We start from the raw sequence: 17,193 nt of genomic DNA on the forward strand, positions 1-17,193 counted from the left end.
ATGATTGTAAGAGGTAGAAAAAGAAATGCTTTGAGAACATAAAGAAATTTACCAGTGAATCTATAGTTTAACCAGCTGTGAAAATTTTTAAACATTTCTTAAAGATAGTGACCAAATAAAACAATGTTGCCAAATTCTGTCCAGCAGGAAGATAATTTCAGCTGATTTCTCACTAAACAGTTAATCTGAAATTGGATGGTGTCCCCCACCCTCAAAAAAGTGCATATAAAATAAAGACTATTAAAAATAACACAGAATATGCACCCATGTTACTTTAAGAGCTACCTATTTATCTTAGATTTTGACTACTTCAGGAAAGGACAAAAAAATAAAGAGAATGAATTCTTCTAAGATAGCAGTGAGAGCACTTTTTCTGTAAAGGACCAGATGATAGATATTTTAGGCTTTGTGTCCCATACAGTCTCAGTTGCAACTATTCAGGTATGCCATAATAGCACAAAAACAGCTACAGCTAAATGAATGGTCATGTTTGTATTTTAGTAAACAATAAAGCAACAGGTTGGATTTGCTCAAGTTTGAGGATCCCTATTTTAACAGGATAGTTAACATAATTTTGTGCAAAGGTAGAATGTATTCTACAAAAATTATCAATTTAAATTAGCAACACTTATGATATATATTAAAAAGTATTATTATAGGTATAAAAAAATTCAAGTCTGTAGGGGGTGGTGCCTGTGGCTCAAAGGAGTAGGGCGCCGGCCCCATATGCCAGAGGTGGTGGGTTCAAACCTAGCCCCAGCCAAAAACTGCAAAACAAACAAACAAACAAACATAAAGAAATAAATAAATAAACAAAAAACTCAAGGCTGTAATCACTAACTTTTAAATCTCCAAGTCACTTTTAAGCCACTTCACAAAATCAGTGGTTTAAATATTCACTTATAATTTAGCTTCCATATATCATGAAATAAATGTAAAAATGTTATAAGGAAGAATTATACAGTGTAAAGCATGAAGGACATGACTTAAATTTTAGCTATGCTGTTAGTTATAAAATACTGGGCTTGTGATAGAGTGTGACTGCCAACTCACCTTGAGAAAAGTTTTCCATGAAATCTTCTCATAGCACTGCACAGGGTTCCTAAAGTAATCCTGAAGTGACCAGAATTTTCGATATAGGTTGTAATCAATTGGAATGGAGCTAGTAAAATAAATGTTATATTAAATATAATATTTTAATATAATATATACATTATTTGAATTCTTTTTCAAATATCTAAATGTTCTTAACTTTTCTTGAGTCATAAACCTTTTCAGAAGCTGATGAAAGTTATGGTGTCTTTCCTCAGAGAAGTGTACAATCATAAATATTGACATAAACTTCTATAAACAATTTTAGGAAACTCAAAGATTCCAAAACATCTTCCTCATCTATTCTGATGGAGCTCCAGAGTTTTGGACACATTGTTATTCAGAATTAAACACTGCTATTTTCAAACAAGTCTTCCTGCAAATGCTGGTGTGTGGAGACAAGCGAATGCTTACACACCGTTGATGGGAGTTACAAACTGAAACAGCCTCTTTGTTAAGAAGTGTGGAGAATTTCCAAAGGGCTAAAGGTGGGCCTTCCATTTGATCCTGCAATCTTATTACTAGATATCTACCCAGAAGGAAAAAAATCATTTTACCATAAGGACATTTCCACTATAATGTTTATCACAGTTCAATTTACAATTACCAAGATGTGGAAACAACTCAAGTGCCCATCTACACACGAAGGGATAGATAAAATTATGGTGTTATGTATATACCATGGAATACTATTCAGCTATAAAGGGAGATGGAGACTTGATGGAGACTTTACATCTTTTGTATTTACCTGGATGGATTCGGAGAACATTCTCCTAAGTATCACAAGAACGGAAAAGCAAGTATCCAATGTACTCAAAACTAATATGAAACCAGTAGATGAACTACATGCCCACACAATAGAAAAACACAATTAAATTCAAAGGGGGAAAGAAGGGGGTTTGGTGTGCTCTCATCTAATGGGTACAATGTAGGGGTATATAGCACACCTCCTGGGTGAAGGGCTCAATTACAACCTGGACTTTACCTAACAAACACAAACAACGTGACCTAATCATTTGTACCCTTATATTAATCTAAAAGAAAAAATCTGTTAAAACAAAAAAAATTCTTTTCCTCAATAGTTATATTACCCTCCAGTAGATGCTTGCTTTTCCTTCATGGTTAAATAAAACTTCTTCAAAGTTGTCTACAACCCATCACCATTTAATTACCTTCTATTCATTCTTTAATCCACTGAAATTTGCCTTCCTTCTTCACTATTCCACGGAAACTTTTGGATTTTTTATTTATTCACATAAGGCAAGTATAACTATTCATTGTTTTTGCAAATAACAACAAATTAGAAGCAAAAGTTACTATCTAAAATAGAATATCTTTTAACTATTTTAACTAGAATACCATGTACAACTTGATATATTTTTTAAATGTTGAACTATTTTATAGATCCTTACACATTGAATTTTTTTAATACAAAAGTTTTTACTGATGTGTTTGAGCCAAGTCTGAAATTGACTTCAGATTGTGGGTACAGTATTCTGCTTTGTAAATTACAATGCCTGAGACCACCCGGTGATACAGCTGCTCACAACGTAATTCCCTATAGGCCTTCTTCCTCCACGGCAAAATAGTGATTTCAACAAAGGCAAATAAATGCTGGGTCTTGTTTAAGTGATTTTCCTACAGCTAGGACTAGTTTACCCCTATAATCAATAAGGCTATTCCTCTCTTTTCCTTCTTGGGCTGAATTGTCTACACAGGCTTCCCAAAGTCTAAGTAGGCAAAACTGCATTGGGCAGAGTGTCTTGAGGGGGGGCACTATTTACTCTACAGGTGACCTCTATCTTGGAACCTACTCGCCCTTATGTTGCTTGGGCAAGACTATAAAAAAAATGGACATGAACAAATAAGTCTCCAGAAAAATAACTATAGCTATATAATAATAGTTACTGAATAGACAATGTGCTAAGTGCTTTACATTTACTGGTACATATAATAACATAAACAACTATAGTAATAACAACTATTAAGTGCCTTACTATTTAACCTGTTCTGATCATCATCTTATTTAATCCTCTCAACAACTGTAGAGGGAAGGGTAGCATCACTACATTTGCAAGATGTTAAAACTGAGTTGTAGGAAGGTTAAGTAATGTGTTCAAGGTCACAGGACTAGGAAGTATGGGGTTAAGCCTTCTAATGTTTATTCTAATGTGTGTTTGAATTTGAAGTCTGGGATGTCAAGAATACATTTCACTATTTAGTCATAGTAATCCTCTCCTCATCTGACAGTAATAATGGAAATTCTTTCAGTTACGAATGATGAGTATAACTTTCATCGCTTCAGACACATGGAATCCTGCTGGTGACAGAAATTTTTCTGTAATACTTTCCCTCTTCTCTTCTTCACTGCTTCTAATTAGAAAGAAATTATGGCAGGTCTTCAAATAACTGGTTTCCTTCAACATCATCTCTTTTGTTGATAAGAAAAAAATCAACTACTGGCTGGGGCCACCATCTATGTGGGGTCTGTATGTTCTGCTTATGTCTGTGTGGGTTTTCTCAGGGACCCCAGTTCCCTCCCAAATCCGAAGATGCACACGTTGGATTAACTGCACATCTGAATGTCTGAAAGGTCCCAGAATGAGTAAGGGTGGGAGTATTTGTGAAATAACTGGGTAAGTAATTGTTTTTATTAATCTTATATTTTTTTGGGGGGGGGAGACAGGGTCTCACTCTGTCACCTAGTCTAGAGTGCAATGACATGAACACAGCTCATTGTACCCCCGAATTCCTAGGCTCAAATGATCCCCACCTCAGCCTCCTGAGGAGCTAGGACTTCAGATGTATGTTACAACATCTGGTTAATTCTTTGAATTTTTTGTAAAGACAGGGTTTTGCTATAATGCCCAGGTTGGTCTAGACTCTTGGCCTCAAGTGATCTCTTCCTTGGGCTCCCAAAACACTGGGATAACAGTCATGAACTACTGTTCCCAGCCATGCTTTTATTAATCTTTTTAAAATGTTATGTCAAACTCACATTTATTTCAATGGTTAATGTTAGTATTTTAGTTTTTATTTAGAAGTCTGGTGATGTTTTTGTGATCAGAAATAAGCTGTAGGAGCTTAACTCCTGTTTCTATCAAAACAGTGGTATTTAACCTTCCTAATGCCATAATCCTTTAATACAGTTCCTGTGGGTCCACAGGTTGAGGACTGCTGAATCAGACAATGGTAAAACTGGTGGTGTCGGATGTCATTTCATATAAAGTTACAGTTTCCAAGAGCCTATAGACAATGTTAAGTGAGGACTCATTGTATTTTGACAGAAAGCACAGGGCTATAGAGGATAAGAAACAATATTAAGAGTAAGGAGGGGCTGGGCTTGGTCATTCACACCCACAATCCCAACACTTTGGAAGGCCAAAGTGGGAGGACTGCTTGAGACCAGGAGTTCTAGACCAGCCTGGGCAATGCAGCAAGAGGATGTCTCTACAAAAAAATTAAAAAAATGAGCAGAGTGTGGTGGCACATGATATTCCAGACGCTGAGGTAGGGGGATCACTTGAACTCAGGAGATCAAAGTTACAGTGAGTATGTACTCTAGCCTGGGAGGCAGTAAGACTCTGTCTCCAGGAAAAAAAAAAAAGAGAGAGAGAGAAAGTGAGAGAGAACAAGCAAGGAGAGAAGGGGGGGGAAGGAAAGGAGGGCTAAGAGAGTTGTATTTTTTTTTTTTTTGGTCACCCCTGGTAGAGTGCTGTGGCATCATAGCTCACAGCAACCTCAGACTCAAGGATCCTCTTGACTCAGCCTCCTGAGTAGCTGGGACTTCAGGCATGAGCCACTGCAGCTGGCGAATTTTTTTTTTTTTTTTAAGAGACAGGGTCTTGTTCTAGCTCTGGCTAGTCTTGAACTTGTGAGCTTAGGCAATGCCCCCCCCCACACACACACAATCTTCCAGAGTGCTAGGCTGGTCTTGAACTTATGAGCTTAGGCAATCTGCCCCCCCATGACCTTCCAGAGTGCTAGGATTACAGGCATGAGTCACTGCGCCCGGCCTGGAAAGGAGATTTTTTATCCCTCCTACTTCATTAAAAGTCAGCCCAGTACACACACACAGAGTCCATGAATTTAATGGAAGGGATGAAGAGGAGCCTCTAAGGTTGTCTGTGGTTAGCTTTTCAAATGCTGGGATAGGCATAAGGTGGGCTGTGTAAACAATGAACCATCTGCATGTAATTTAGAAACCAGCAGATATAGCCCATTAGTAATTTTTGGAGTTATTATTTTAAGTAATACATGTGAAAGTTACAAACAGAAGAAATCTATATGCATGTTTCCTGCCTCCTTGTCTATATCCTCATACCAGAGAGGATACTTGATAATCATTAAGGGATAAGCTCTGAAAACTCACCACGTTGTTGGAGCTTCATCATCTCCCATTTCCCCTTCTTCTACATCCATTCCTTCTTCTCTATCCTCAGTGTGCTAAATTGAAAAAAAAAGTATAGCTTATCATGAAGCAATCATCAGGCAGAAGATAAATGCTAGAATAATAGACCATTCACACAATCCTAGACAACCATTACTAGAGAAGTCTAGTCACGGTGACTATTTTCTAGACCTCTGGTTAATCTTTATGGTAACTGGAATTCTACATGACAGGGTTCCAGGAACTCAAGAGCTGTATGACAATGACATAATACAGTTGTGACGACAACAGAAAGTTTTAAACCAGTATTTCTCAAAACACGGGCAGTAGATTCTCTCTGGGACTAAAGGGTCTGTGGCCAAATGTTTTGGAAATACATACAGTAATAAAGAGAATTCAGGAGCAGCTACTGCCTGGAGACCACAGATGTGGAAGCTAGAGCCAGGCCACCAGCCAGACAGGCTTCTGAAGCTGGCAACAGGGTGAATGTAGATGGCACACAGTGAAGTAAACCCCAACACTAAGGGACAAATAGTTGAGGCATCTCGCTGGCTGACATCATCTTGGTGTATGTGGTTCTACTCAGCATTCCTGTTGTCACCCCTGACCAACATCATCCATAACTTGGCAATGTATGTCTTCCTACATACGGTGAAAGGGACACCTTTTGAGACCCCTGACCAAGGAAAGGCTCAGCTACTGACACACTGGGAGCAGATGGACTATGGGCTCCACTTTATCTCTTTCCGCAAGTCCCTCAGCATCTCAGCTACTGTGCTCTACCTCCTGGCCAGCTTCTACACCAGGTATGCTGCTGCTCACTTCCTCATCAACACAGCCTCACTGCTCAGTGTACTGCTGACCAAGCTGCCCAATTCCATGGGGTGGGTCTGTGTCTTTGGCATCAACAGATACTGAGGGAGGGGCTGGGACAGTTCCATAAGCATGGGGAAAGCACTGGAACAGGGGATATAACATCCTTCCCTTCTCCATACTTTCTTCTATATCTTGATAGCCTGAGAACTATACCACCTTTCTCAAATTTCCAGGAAGAAAAGAGATTGGAAAATGGGGCTCTTGGCTCAGTTCTGCTAGGGGCAAGTTTTTTTCAATTATTACAGGCAAATGAGGTAAGGGCCAAATCATTTTCCTCTGAAGCAGGAAGCTAGGTTGGTGAATACATTTTCCCCTATCTTCTACCTTTACTGCTCTGTTTTGCTATGGATTTTCCTTAAAGATGTAATTTTTTCTAAGAAAAGAGAATTCATAGTAAAATGGACAAATGACATGAACAAGCAAGTAACAGAAGAGAAATATATTCCAATCAACATATATTAAGTTCCTCAGAGACAGAGTCTCACTTTTATTACCCTCAGTAGAGTGCTGTGGTGTGACAGCTCACAGCAACCTCCAACTCCTGGGCTTAGGCGATTCTCTTGCCTCAGTTTCCCAAGTAGCTGGGACTACAGACACCCACCACCTGGCTATTTTTCTGTTGCAGTTTGGCCGGGGCCAGGTTTGAACACTCCACCCTCTGTGTATGTGGCCAGAGCCCTACCCACTGAGCCATAGGCACCACCCAATTAAGCAAAGATTTTAAAATATTAATATTCCCAATGTGGTGTGAGGCTATGGGAAAACGGGCGGGCATTCTCCATGTGCTATTTGTGGCAGTGTAAATAGGTACAATATTTTTAAGAAGTTACTGAGCAATAGTTATCAAAATTTGAAATATGCATATATTTTCACCTACCAATTTTACTTATCAGAATTTGTCCTAAGGAGACATTTGCATAATTTAGCAATGATATTACGTAATACTATTCACTGTATCACTGTTAACAGTTTTTCACTATTACAAACTATCCAAATGTCCACTGACAGAGACGGTAATGTATCCACTTGAAGAGTTATCATGAGCCATGAGGAAACTGAGACAAATGTCAATGTACTGATGCAGAAATACATCAGTTAAAGTATTACTGTATGACCTAATTTTTGGAAAAAACAACATACGTTTGTATATATACACAAAAAGTATGCTTAGACAGGGAATGTTATGACTAGTTACAGAAATATTGACATGTAGAAGTAATGTATTCTGTGTAAAAAATCTAAATGATATTTAAAACAAAGTACAGCTACTCTATAATCTACCTTATGATTACTAGTAATAAAATAGAAAGTACAGATACCTTACTGTACAAAAGTACAGCTACTCCCTAAACTACCACAATTTCTCTTGGATTATGGGGTAGCTTTATTTTCTATTCTAAACACCGTTTGAACGTTTTACACAGAATACATATTATAGTTGAATCTCTGTAAACTGACCACCCAAGGGACTATAACTGGTCAATATCAGTAACTCGGCTTACTGTACTGAAACACACGTGTCCACTTTGAAAGTTAGGTGAACTGGCTCGGCGCCTATAGCTCAACCGGCTAAGGCGCCAGCCACGTACACCTAAGGTGGCGGGTTCGAATCCCCAGCCCGGACCCGCCAAACAACAATGATGGCTGCAACCAAAAAATAGCCGGGCGTTGTGGCGGGCGCCTGTGGTCCCAGCTACTTGGGAGGCAGAGGCAGGAGACTCGCTTGAGCCCAGGAGTTGGAGGTTGCTGTGAGCTGTAATGCCACGGCACGCTACCCAGGGGGAGAGCTTGAGGCTCTGTCTCAAAAAAAAAAAAAAAGAAAGTTAGGTGAACTTAAGAAGGTAGTCAATGTAGGGAGGTGGCCAACTATGGAGGTTCTACTGTATTTCTATAAACTGGAAATAAAGGTTTTCACATGGTTGATGACTTAAAGGCCCATTCGTATTATTATTCTCAATAATAAACTTATAAATGTGTCCTGTGGGAAGATTTCATATCAGCCTCACCTTTTGACCCAGTGTGCTTTCCTGCTCATTGGTATTGAAAACAGTGACATTTTCCAGATTAAACTGACTCTGCAAGTTAAGACCTATGAGGGAAAAAAAAGATTTTCAAAGCAAATCCACTGACATTTAAACTTGTGTATGAATATAACTTTGTGTCATAACCAAAATACATAAAATGCTAAATTTATAATTAAAAGATTAGTCAGAATTAACACCATAATCGATTTTCGAATCCATTCAAAAATTCACTTCTTAGTACAAGAGTATCATGTTTTATTATACTTTATAGACACTGTATTTTTTTTTTTTTTTTTTTGAGACAGAGTCTCACTATGTCACCCTCTGTAGAGTGCCGCAGTGTCATAGGCTCATAGCAACCACTCTTGGGCTTAAGCAATTGATTCTCTTGCCTCAGCCTCCTCAGTAGCTGGGACTACAGGTGCCCGCCACAATGCCCGGCAATTTTTTTGGTTACAGTTGTCACTGTTGTTTAGTAGGCCCAGGCTGGGCTTGAACCTGCCAGCCTTGGTATATGTGGCCAGCACTCTACTCACTGAGCTATGGGCGCTGAGCCACATTGTATGTTTTTTAAAAATTGGAGATTTGTGGCAACCCCATGTGAAGCACACCATTTTTCCCAAAGCCATGTGCTCAATTTGTATCTCTGTCACAATTTGGTAATTTGTGCAATATCTCAAGCTCTTCCATTATTAGTATTATATCTATTATGGTAACCAGTGATCTTTGACACTATTATTATAATTATTTTGAGGTTCCATGAACCATGCCCCTATAAAACAGCAAACATAATTACAGTAGTATGTGTTCTGTCTATTCCACCAACCAGCTGTTTTGTTTCTCTCTCTTCTAAGGCTTCCCTATTCCCTGGGACAATACTGAAATTAGGCCAATTACTAATCTCACAATGTCCTCTAAGAGTTCAAGTGAAAGGAAGAGTCACAAGTCTCTCACTTTTAAATTGAAAGCTAGAAATAATTAAGCTTAGTGAGGAAGGTACTCTAAAAGCCCACACAGACCAAAAAACAGGCCTCTTATGCCAAACCGCCAAGTTCTAATTATAAAAAAAAGTTCGTGAAGGAAATTAAAAGAGCTAATAATGATAAGAAAGCACAACAGCCTCATTGCTAATACAAAGAAAATTTAAGTGGTCTGGATAGGAGACCAAACCAGCTACAATATTTCCTAATGCCAAAGTCTAACCCAGAGTAAGGCCCTAACTCTCTTCAATTCCATAAACATTGAGAGAAATGAGAAAGCTGTAGGAGAGAAATTAGAAGTTAGAAGAGGTTGGTTCATGAGGTCCAAGGAAAAAAACCATCTCTATAACACAAAAATATGAGGTAAAATAGCAAAGTGTTGATGTAGATGGCATAGCAAGTTATCCAGAAGATGTAGCTAAGATCATTGATAAAGGTGGCTACATTAAACACATCTCCAATGTAGTGAAACAGCCTTCTACTGAAAGATTTTCATAGTTAGAGAGAAGTCAGGGATTGGCTTCAAAGAATAGGATGACTTTCTCCTTAGGGACTAAATTCAGCAGATGACTAAGTTGAAGTCAATGCTCATATACCATTCTGAAAATTCTAGAGCCCTTAAGAATTATGCTAAATCCACTTGCTTGTGTTCTAGAAATGAAAAAAACAATGACTGGATGATAGCACATCTGTTTATAGCATGGTTTACTAAATATGTTAAGTCCAATGTTGAGATCTCAGAAAAAGATTTCTTTCAATCTATTACTGCTTATGACGTTAAAGGCACTAATGAAGATGTACAAGGACATTAATCAGGCCAGTTAATACAACATCCATTCTGTAGCCCATGGATCAAATACAAAATAAGCATGGACAGTCTTCTCATACTAGGAAAACCTCTTCAGCTACCAGTGGCTAAAACAGGAAAAACTTGAGCAACACAGTAAACAATGACACTAAAGGATTATAGCTCAGAGACTAAAATACCCATAAATTTATCTGGAAATAGACGAATGAATTAATAAGTAAATGAGAGAGAAGAGACAACTCTTCCTTACAGAAGAATCCAATTAATAAATGTAGAAAGAATGTGAAAGAGAGACAATCACCATCAGGACACCCTTAATAATCACTGCAGACAATCCACTGACGGGTGAATGCTAAAATTAGTAGGCAAAGGTTTAAGGAGAATAAAAATATTTGTATAGCCTCAAAGTATCTCCTCAACCAAATATTTGTTAATGAAATATGGGAGACACCACCATATTCAAGTGATCAATGACAACATCCCCAGTAATGAGACTTTCAACATCATGTTGAAACAACACCCTAACAGGGGCCCACCACCTCCGTGGTCTTCTTCCCCAAACTCTATCACCTTAATCATGGAAAAAAACCTAAGAAAACCAAAACCAAAACAAACAACAACAACAAAAAACGAAACAAACACAAATGGAAGGACATTCTACAAAATACCTACCCAGCACTATTTAAAAGTATCAAGTCATGAAAAATAGGTAAAGACTGAGGACTCGTCACTGACCGGGGAGACTCAGGGCAATATGACAACTAAACACAATGCGAGATCCTAGAACAGAAGAAGGAAAGCAGTGATAAAACTGGCAAAATCCAAATGGTATCTGTAATTGACACTGAATGCTGTACCAATGTTGACTTCTTACTTTTGATAGCTAACCCACAGTCATACAAGATGTTTCTTTTTGTGTGTGACAGTCTTACTTTGTTGCCCTCGGTGGAGTGCCATGGAGTCACGGCTCACAGCACCTTAAACTCTTGGGCTTAAGTGATTCTCTTGCCTCAGCCTCCCTAGTAACTGGGACTACAGGCACCTGCCACAACATCCAGCTGTTTTTTTAGAGACGAAGTCTCGCTCTGGCTCAGGCTGGTCTCGAACTCATGAGCTCAGGCAATCCACCCACCTCGGCCTCCCAGAGTGCTAGGATTATAGACGTGAGCCACCAGGCCTAGCCTACAAGATCTTAATATTAGGTGAAGGGTATTCAGGTACTCTTTATACCAGCAATTTTCAACCAGTATGCCATGGCTGTGGGTTGTGAGAGGATCTCAGGTGTGCTGCAAAAATTTTTAAACATAAAATGATTTTTGAAAGAAGTTCAAAGCACAGTAAATATATTCTTTTTTTAACTTTTTTTTGATCAACATAATTTAAGTGTGCCACAGAAATTTTAACTATAGGTTCAAGTGTGCCATGAGACAAAAAAAGTTGAAAAACACTGCTTTGCATTATCTTTGGAAACTCTTCCTCAAGTCTAAAATTATTGCAAAGCAAAAAGTTAAAAAGAAAATGCTAGATCAAGACATTAAGCTAGTGAATGATCCTGGCTGACCATTAAACATTAGTTAAAATACCACCATTCTTTATTATTCATTACAGCATATGCTATAATTTTCATTCAGAGTTAAAAAATTCAGTTGTACTAAGAGTTTTAGTTCTTACAATTAGGTCTATGATCCATCTTGAGATTTTTTTGTTTGTTTATTTTATGGAGCTTTTTTGTTATTGTTGTTGCTGTTGTTTTGAGATAGGGTCTCACCATGTTGCCCAGGCTGAAATGCAGCAGCTAGTTTCAGGCATAATCCCAGTTCACTGTAGCCTCAAACTTCTGGCCCCAAGTGACTTGCCTCAGTCTCCTGAGTAGCTACATTCAATGGGGAAACTAATACGTATTAAATGGCTTTTTGAGGGCCTTTACATCCTAGTGGATGTAAAGAAACTACTAAATGTTAAGGGAAAAGTTATTGTAAGAAAATACCCCAAAATGCCAACCTAGCTTGTGTTACGGTGGTGGGATTATGAAAAGTTTCTTTTTCAGGCAGCACCTGTGGCTCAGTTAGTAGGGCACTGGCCCCATATACCAAGGTGGCAGGTTCGAACTCGGCCCCGGCCAAACTGCAACAAAAAAAGCAGCCAGGCATTGTGGTGGGCACCTGTAGTCCCGACTACTCAGGAAAGTGAGGCAAGAGAATTGCCTAAGTTCAAGAGCTGGAGGTTGCTGGGAGCTGTGATGCCACAGCACTCTACCGAGGGCGACAAAGTAAAACTCTGTCTCTAAAAAAGAGAAAAGTTTCTTTCTCTTTGTTTTCCAAATTTTCTGAAATAAGGCTGTATTCCTTAGATTTATTTATTTTTTGAGATAAGAGTCTGGCTCATGGTAGCACCAAACTCCTGTGCTCAGGTGATCCTCCTGCTTCAGCCATTCCATCAGCTAGGACTGTAGGAACATGCCACCACTTCTAATTAATTTTTCTATTTGCAGAAATGGGGTCTCACTCTCGCTCAGGATGGTCTCAAACTTCTGTCCTCAAGCAATCCTTCTGTCTCAGCCTTTGAGATTGCTAGGATTACAGGTGTGAGCCACTACACCAGGTCTGTATTAATTACATATTTAAATGGTAACAGGTGCCCGGCACTGTTATAGGCACAGAGAATACAGACATGAATAATAAAAACACACGGAAAAAACCCCAGATAGTGTCATGATTTCAAGTGATTTGAAATCGTGCCGTAATAATGAGTTTAGAATCAGAGGTCCTCAAACTTTTTAAATAGGGGGCCAGTTCACTGTCCCTCAGACCGTTGGAGGGCCGGACTGTAGGCCCTGGGAAGAGTCAGCTGCTAAGCAGGACAGGTAGCAGTGGCAAAAGCACCTGGCAGGCCGGATAAATGTCCTAGGCGGGCTGCATGTGGCCCACGGGCTATAGTTTGAGGACGCCTGGATTAGGTATTCAAAGAGCCTCTTTGAGGAAGGGAAATTTAAACTGAGCAACAGCAAAAGCCAATAATATGACAATAATGAACAAAAGATTTACAGAAAGAGGGAAGAGTTAATGTCAAAGCTCTTAAGTGGGGAAGGGGAGGGCACAATCTTGATATTTTGAAGGTATAAAGAAGGTGAGATGATAATTCAGTGGGGGGAAAGAAGAGTCTTTCAACAAATGGTGCTTAGACAACTGATTATCTACATACCAAAAAATAAAACTGAATCCCTACCTCATATGAAAAAATTAACTCAAGGGGGGTGCCTGTGGCTCAGTGAGTAGGGCGCCAGCCCCATATACCAAGGGCGGAGGTTTTGAACCTGGCCCCTGGCCAAACTGCAACAAAAAATAGCTGGGCGCTGTGGTGGGTACCTGTAGTCCCAGCTACTCAGGAGGCTGAGGCAAGAGAATTGCTTGAGTCCAAGAGTTTGAGGTCGCTATGAGCTATGATGCCACAGTACTCTACTGAGGGTGACAAAGTGAGACTTTATCTCAAAAAAAACAAAGAAAAGAAAAAAATATATATATGCACAGCTTTGCTAGGTGCAGTGGCTCACACCTCTAATCCTAGCACTCTGGGAGGCTGAGGTGGGTAGACTGCTTGAGCTCATGAGTTCGAGACCAGCCTGAGCAAGAGGGAGACTCTATCTCTAAAAAATATCTGGGGTCCACGGTGAGCACCTGTAGTTGCAGCTACTTGGGAGGCTGAGGCAAGAGAATCACTAAGCCCAAGAGTTTGAGATTGCTGTGAGCTATGATGCCACTGTACTCTACCAGGGGCAAGAAAGTGAGACTCTATCTCAAAAAATAAAAAAAAAAAGAAAGATAAGGAAAAAAGCAATATTTCTAGTAATGGAAGGCTAAAAAATTATTCAGGTTAACTCACCCATGAAGGACAACTAAAAACTTAGATATAGTACATTAATTCTACAAATATTTACAGAGCATACACCAAGTTCATAGCACTGTTTTAGGCAATGAAATAGAAAAATGATTTCCTTAAAAACAGTAAAGAGCTGACGAGATGGTGAGAAATACCTGATAAAAATCCAGAGGGCAAGAAAAATAAACAATGCATGATCAGCAAGCAAGACACTCTTGCCTACAGGACATCTGCCAAATAGAAGGAATCAGTTCCTAAAGTCAAGGCCCTCCTTTAGTAGCTTCCTGGAGTTATAAAAGTAAACCTCTGGGCCCAAGGAAAGTAAGGAATCTAATAAACTAATAAATTCCACTACCTGCCACCTTCAAAGCTGGGAACTTATAGGGCTACACTGTCAGGCAGGAGTAAACTAAACTGTACTCTAGCACTGAGTCTTCTGGATGATCCAGGAACAATAGGCCTTCGACTGGCCTGGACTAATGTAGGGCCTGGACTGGTAGCAGAGCCCTTTAGAAGATGCATGGCAGAAGCAATGAAAACCCTATCTAGAGAAAGGTATCTATACTAGATCTCAAGATTATTTTCTCAAATATGTTCTCAAATACAGCACCCAATGAAAACTAGACACACAAAAAGATAAGACATCATAAGTGAGAAAAAGTCAAAACAGACTGTAGAAACAGACCTACAAAGACTTAAGGTACTACAAGTATTAGTTATAGACAGCAAAATAAAATGCTAACAAAGTTTAAAAATCTAACAAACAAGCTCGCAAATATCAGTTGGAAATAAGAAACTAAAGCATGAAGATAAAGGTATAATACAACAATGAAAAATACAAGAAATGAATTTAAGAATTCTTTTATCAGGCAGCACCTGTGGCTCAGTGAGTAGGGCACAGGCCCCATGTACCAAGGGTGGTAGGTTCAGACCTAGCCCCAGCCAAATTGCAACAAAAAATAGCCAGGCATTGCGGTGGGTGCCTGTAGTCCCAGCTACCCGAGAGGCTGAGGCAAGAGAATCGCCTAAGCCCAAGAGCTGGAGGTTGCTGTGAGCTGTGACACCACAGCACTCTACCATGGGTGATAAAGTGAGACTGTCTCTACAAAAAAAAAAAAAGAATTCTTTTTTCAGATTATTCACAGCTTAAGTAGTGAACTAGAAAATAACTCAATTATTATTCAGAATATGATGGAGGGAGACTAATAGATGAAAAATAGTGCCAAAATAATGTATACACATTTTAAGAACGGAAAGAATTGAATTAAAATTGTAATCTTTGGCAAGGTGCAGTGGCTCACGCCTATAATCCTAGCACTCTGGGGGGCCAATGTGGGTGGGTTGCCTGAGCTCAGGAGATTAAAATCAGGCTGACCAAGAGCAAGACACCATCTCTACTAAAAAGAGAAAAAACTAGCCAAATGTGGTGGTGCACACCTATAGTCCAAGGTTCTTGGGAGGCTGAAGAAAGGGGATCACTTCAGCCCAGGAGTTTATGGTTGCTGAGAACTGTGACATCACAACACTCAAGCCTGGGGCAACAGAGTGAGACTCAAAGAAAAAAAAAATTATAATACTCAATACGTACTGATAACAAAAGATTAATACAAGTCACGTTAAGTACTTCTTGTAATTACCGAAGTCAAACGTGACTTGAGTATTAAAAATTTAATACAGTTTTTCTCTTTCTTAAATTGTGTACACATTTTTTGGCATCCTCTGTATATATGCATATAAAGAATAAGAGTCAGTGGATATATTGAGAAGATATAATGAATGTTTAAGTTTCAGAAAAAGAGGCATATGCAATATTAGAAGAGATAATGGACAGATTTTTACAAATTGAATGAAAGACACTAATCTATACATTCAAAATGCCCTCAATCCCAAGCAGAATAAAAAAAAATTCACGCTTAGGTATGTGATAGTAAAACTGAATAAAAGCAGAGGAAAAAAATATCTTAAGAGCAGAGAAGAAATTTAAATTATTGTATCTTCAGAAAGTGAGATTCACAAAGGACTTGACTATACAGCAATGGAAGATAGAAGACAAAGAAAAGATTATTTCCCATGAAGTGCAATCCAGTGCCAATCTAGAATCTTCTGTTTACTAAAACCATTCTCTAAGAAGAAAGGAGAAATAAAGTTTTTCAGGTAAACACAGACCTGCACTAAAGTCTAAAGGGGAAAGCGATCACAGGTGGCAAGTCACAAATACAAGAAGTGGTAAATCTATATTCACCTTGAACACATAAAGCAAGTAGGAAAGAAAAAAACAGCACATAGAACAACAACAAAAGCACATAAAAACCACTGCTAACATACACTACAGATCTTACTACATACAGGCACTACTGTGAACTCTTCATGTATTTTAATTCATTTAATCTCAAAATAACATACAAAGTTAGGAGGTACACTAGTCTGATATTAAGGAAAAAAAATTAAAGCAAAGAGATGTTAAAATATGGCTTATCTGAACAGACTAGGGAGGGGGGCAGCTCTGAATAACTAGCCATGTTCCATTTCTGAAGCGGGACAGTGGTTATACATAATTACATGACACATTCGCTTTATGCCCTTTTCTATATGAGTATTATTTCATAATAAAAATTTATAAAAAAAAGAGAAGGAAAGGAAGTAAATATGGCTAAACAGTAATGACTGAGGAAGAAAATGGAAATAACAAAAGGTACATATTATAAAATGAAATATAGACATGATCTACATATTTCAGTGTGACTTAACTGCATGTTATTATTAATGTTTTGAACTTAAAGAATCAATGGCTTGGTTTTGGGATTACATGTATTGCACAATAGAATTGGCATCAACTATATGTATGCAAAACAAAGTAAAAAATAAATTTTTTAAATCTTCCAACTTCTTTAAACCATTTTTCTCATTACAACAGACAGATATTAAGCAGATTTTAAGATTTTCCTCCAGAGAATTTATTTAATGTAGAAGAGCTTACCTGATTTCTCAGATAGAGGGAAAAGCCTGGCCAAAAAGAGCTGAATTCGTCCACAGAAGACTGTATTCTGGGATTTAGATAATCTTCGTAAGAGATCTAACAATATAAGGAAATGAATGTTACACACAAAAGATCATTCTATGTTTATTACAACCATATCTAAGTTTCTT

General features: G+C 38.5%; 1 protein-coding gene and 1 pseudogene across 1 annotated transcript in view; one reads left to right on the plus strand and one right to left on the minus strand.

Moving 5' to 3' along the window:
• Positions 1 to 17,193, minus strand: part of THOC1 (THO complex 1) — a 59,646-nt gene that overhangs the window by 33,070 nt on the left and 9,383 nt on the right. The window contains exons 7-10 of the mRNA XM_012802020.2: positions 17,024 to 17,119; positions 8,365 to 8,447; positions 5,465 to 5,538; positions 1,054 to 1,162 (exon numbers count right to left, since the gene is read on the minus strand). Of these exons, the coding sequence (XP_012657474.1) occupies positions 1,054 to 1,162; positions 5,465 to 5,538; positions 8,365 to 8,447; positions 17,024 to 17,119 (362 nt within the window). The remainder of the gene's footprint in view (positions 1 to 1,053; positions 1,163 to 5,464; positions 5,539 to 8,364; positions 8,448 to 17,023; positions 17,120 to 17,193) is intronic.
• Positions 5,975 to 6,405, plus strand: LOC100963377 (annotated as a pseudogene).

This window comes from Otolemur garnettii, unplaced genomic scaffold (assembly GCF_000181295.1).
Source record: "Otolemur garnettii isolate 467f Iridium unplaced genomic scaffold, OtoGar3 scaffold00012, whole genome shotgun sequence".
NCBI lineage: Eukaryota > Metazoa > Chordata > Mammalia > Primates > Galagidae > Otolemur > Otolemur garnettii.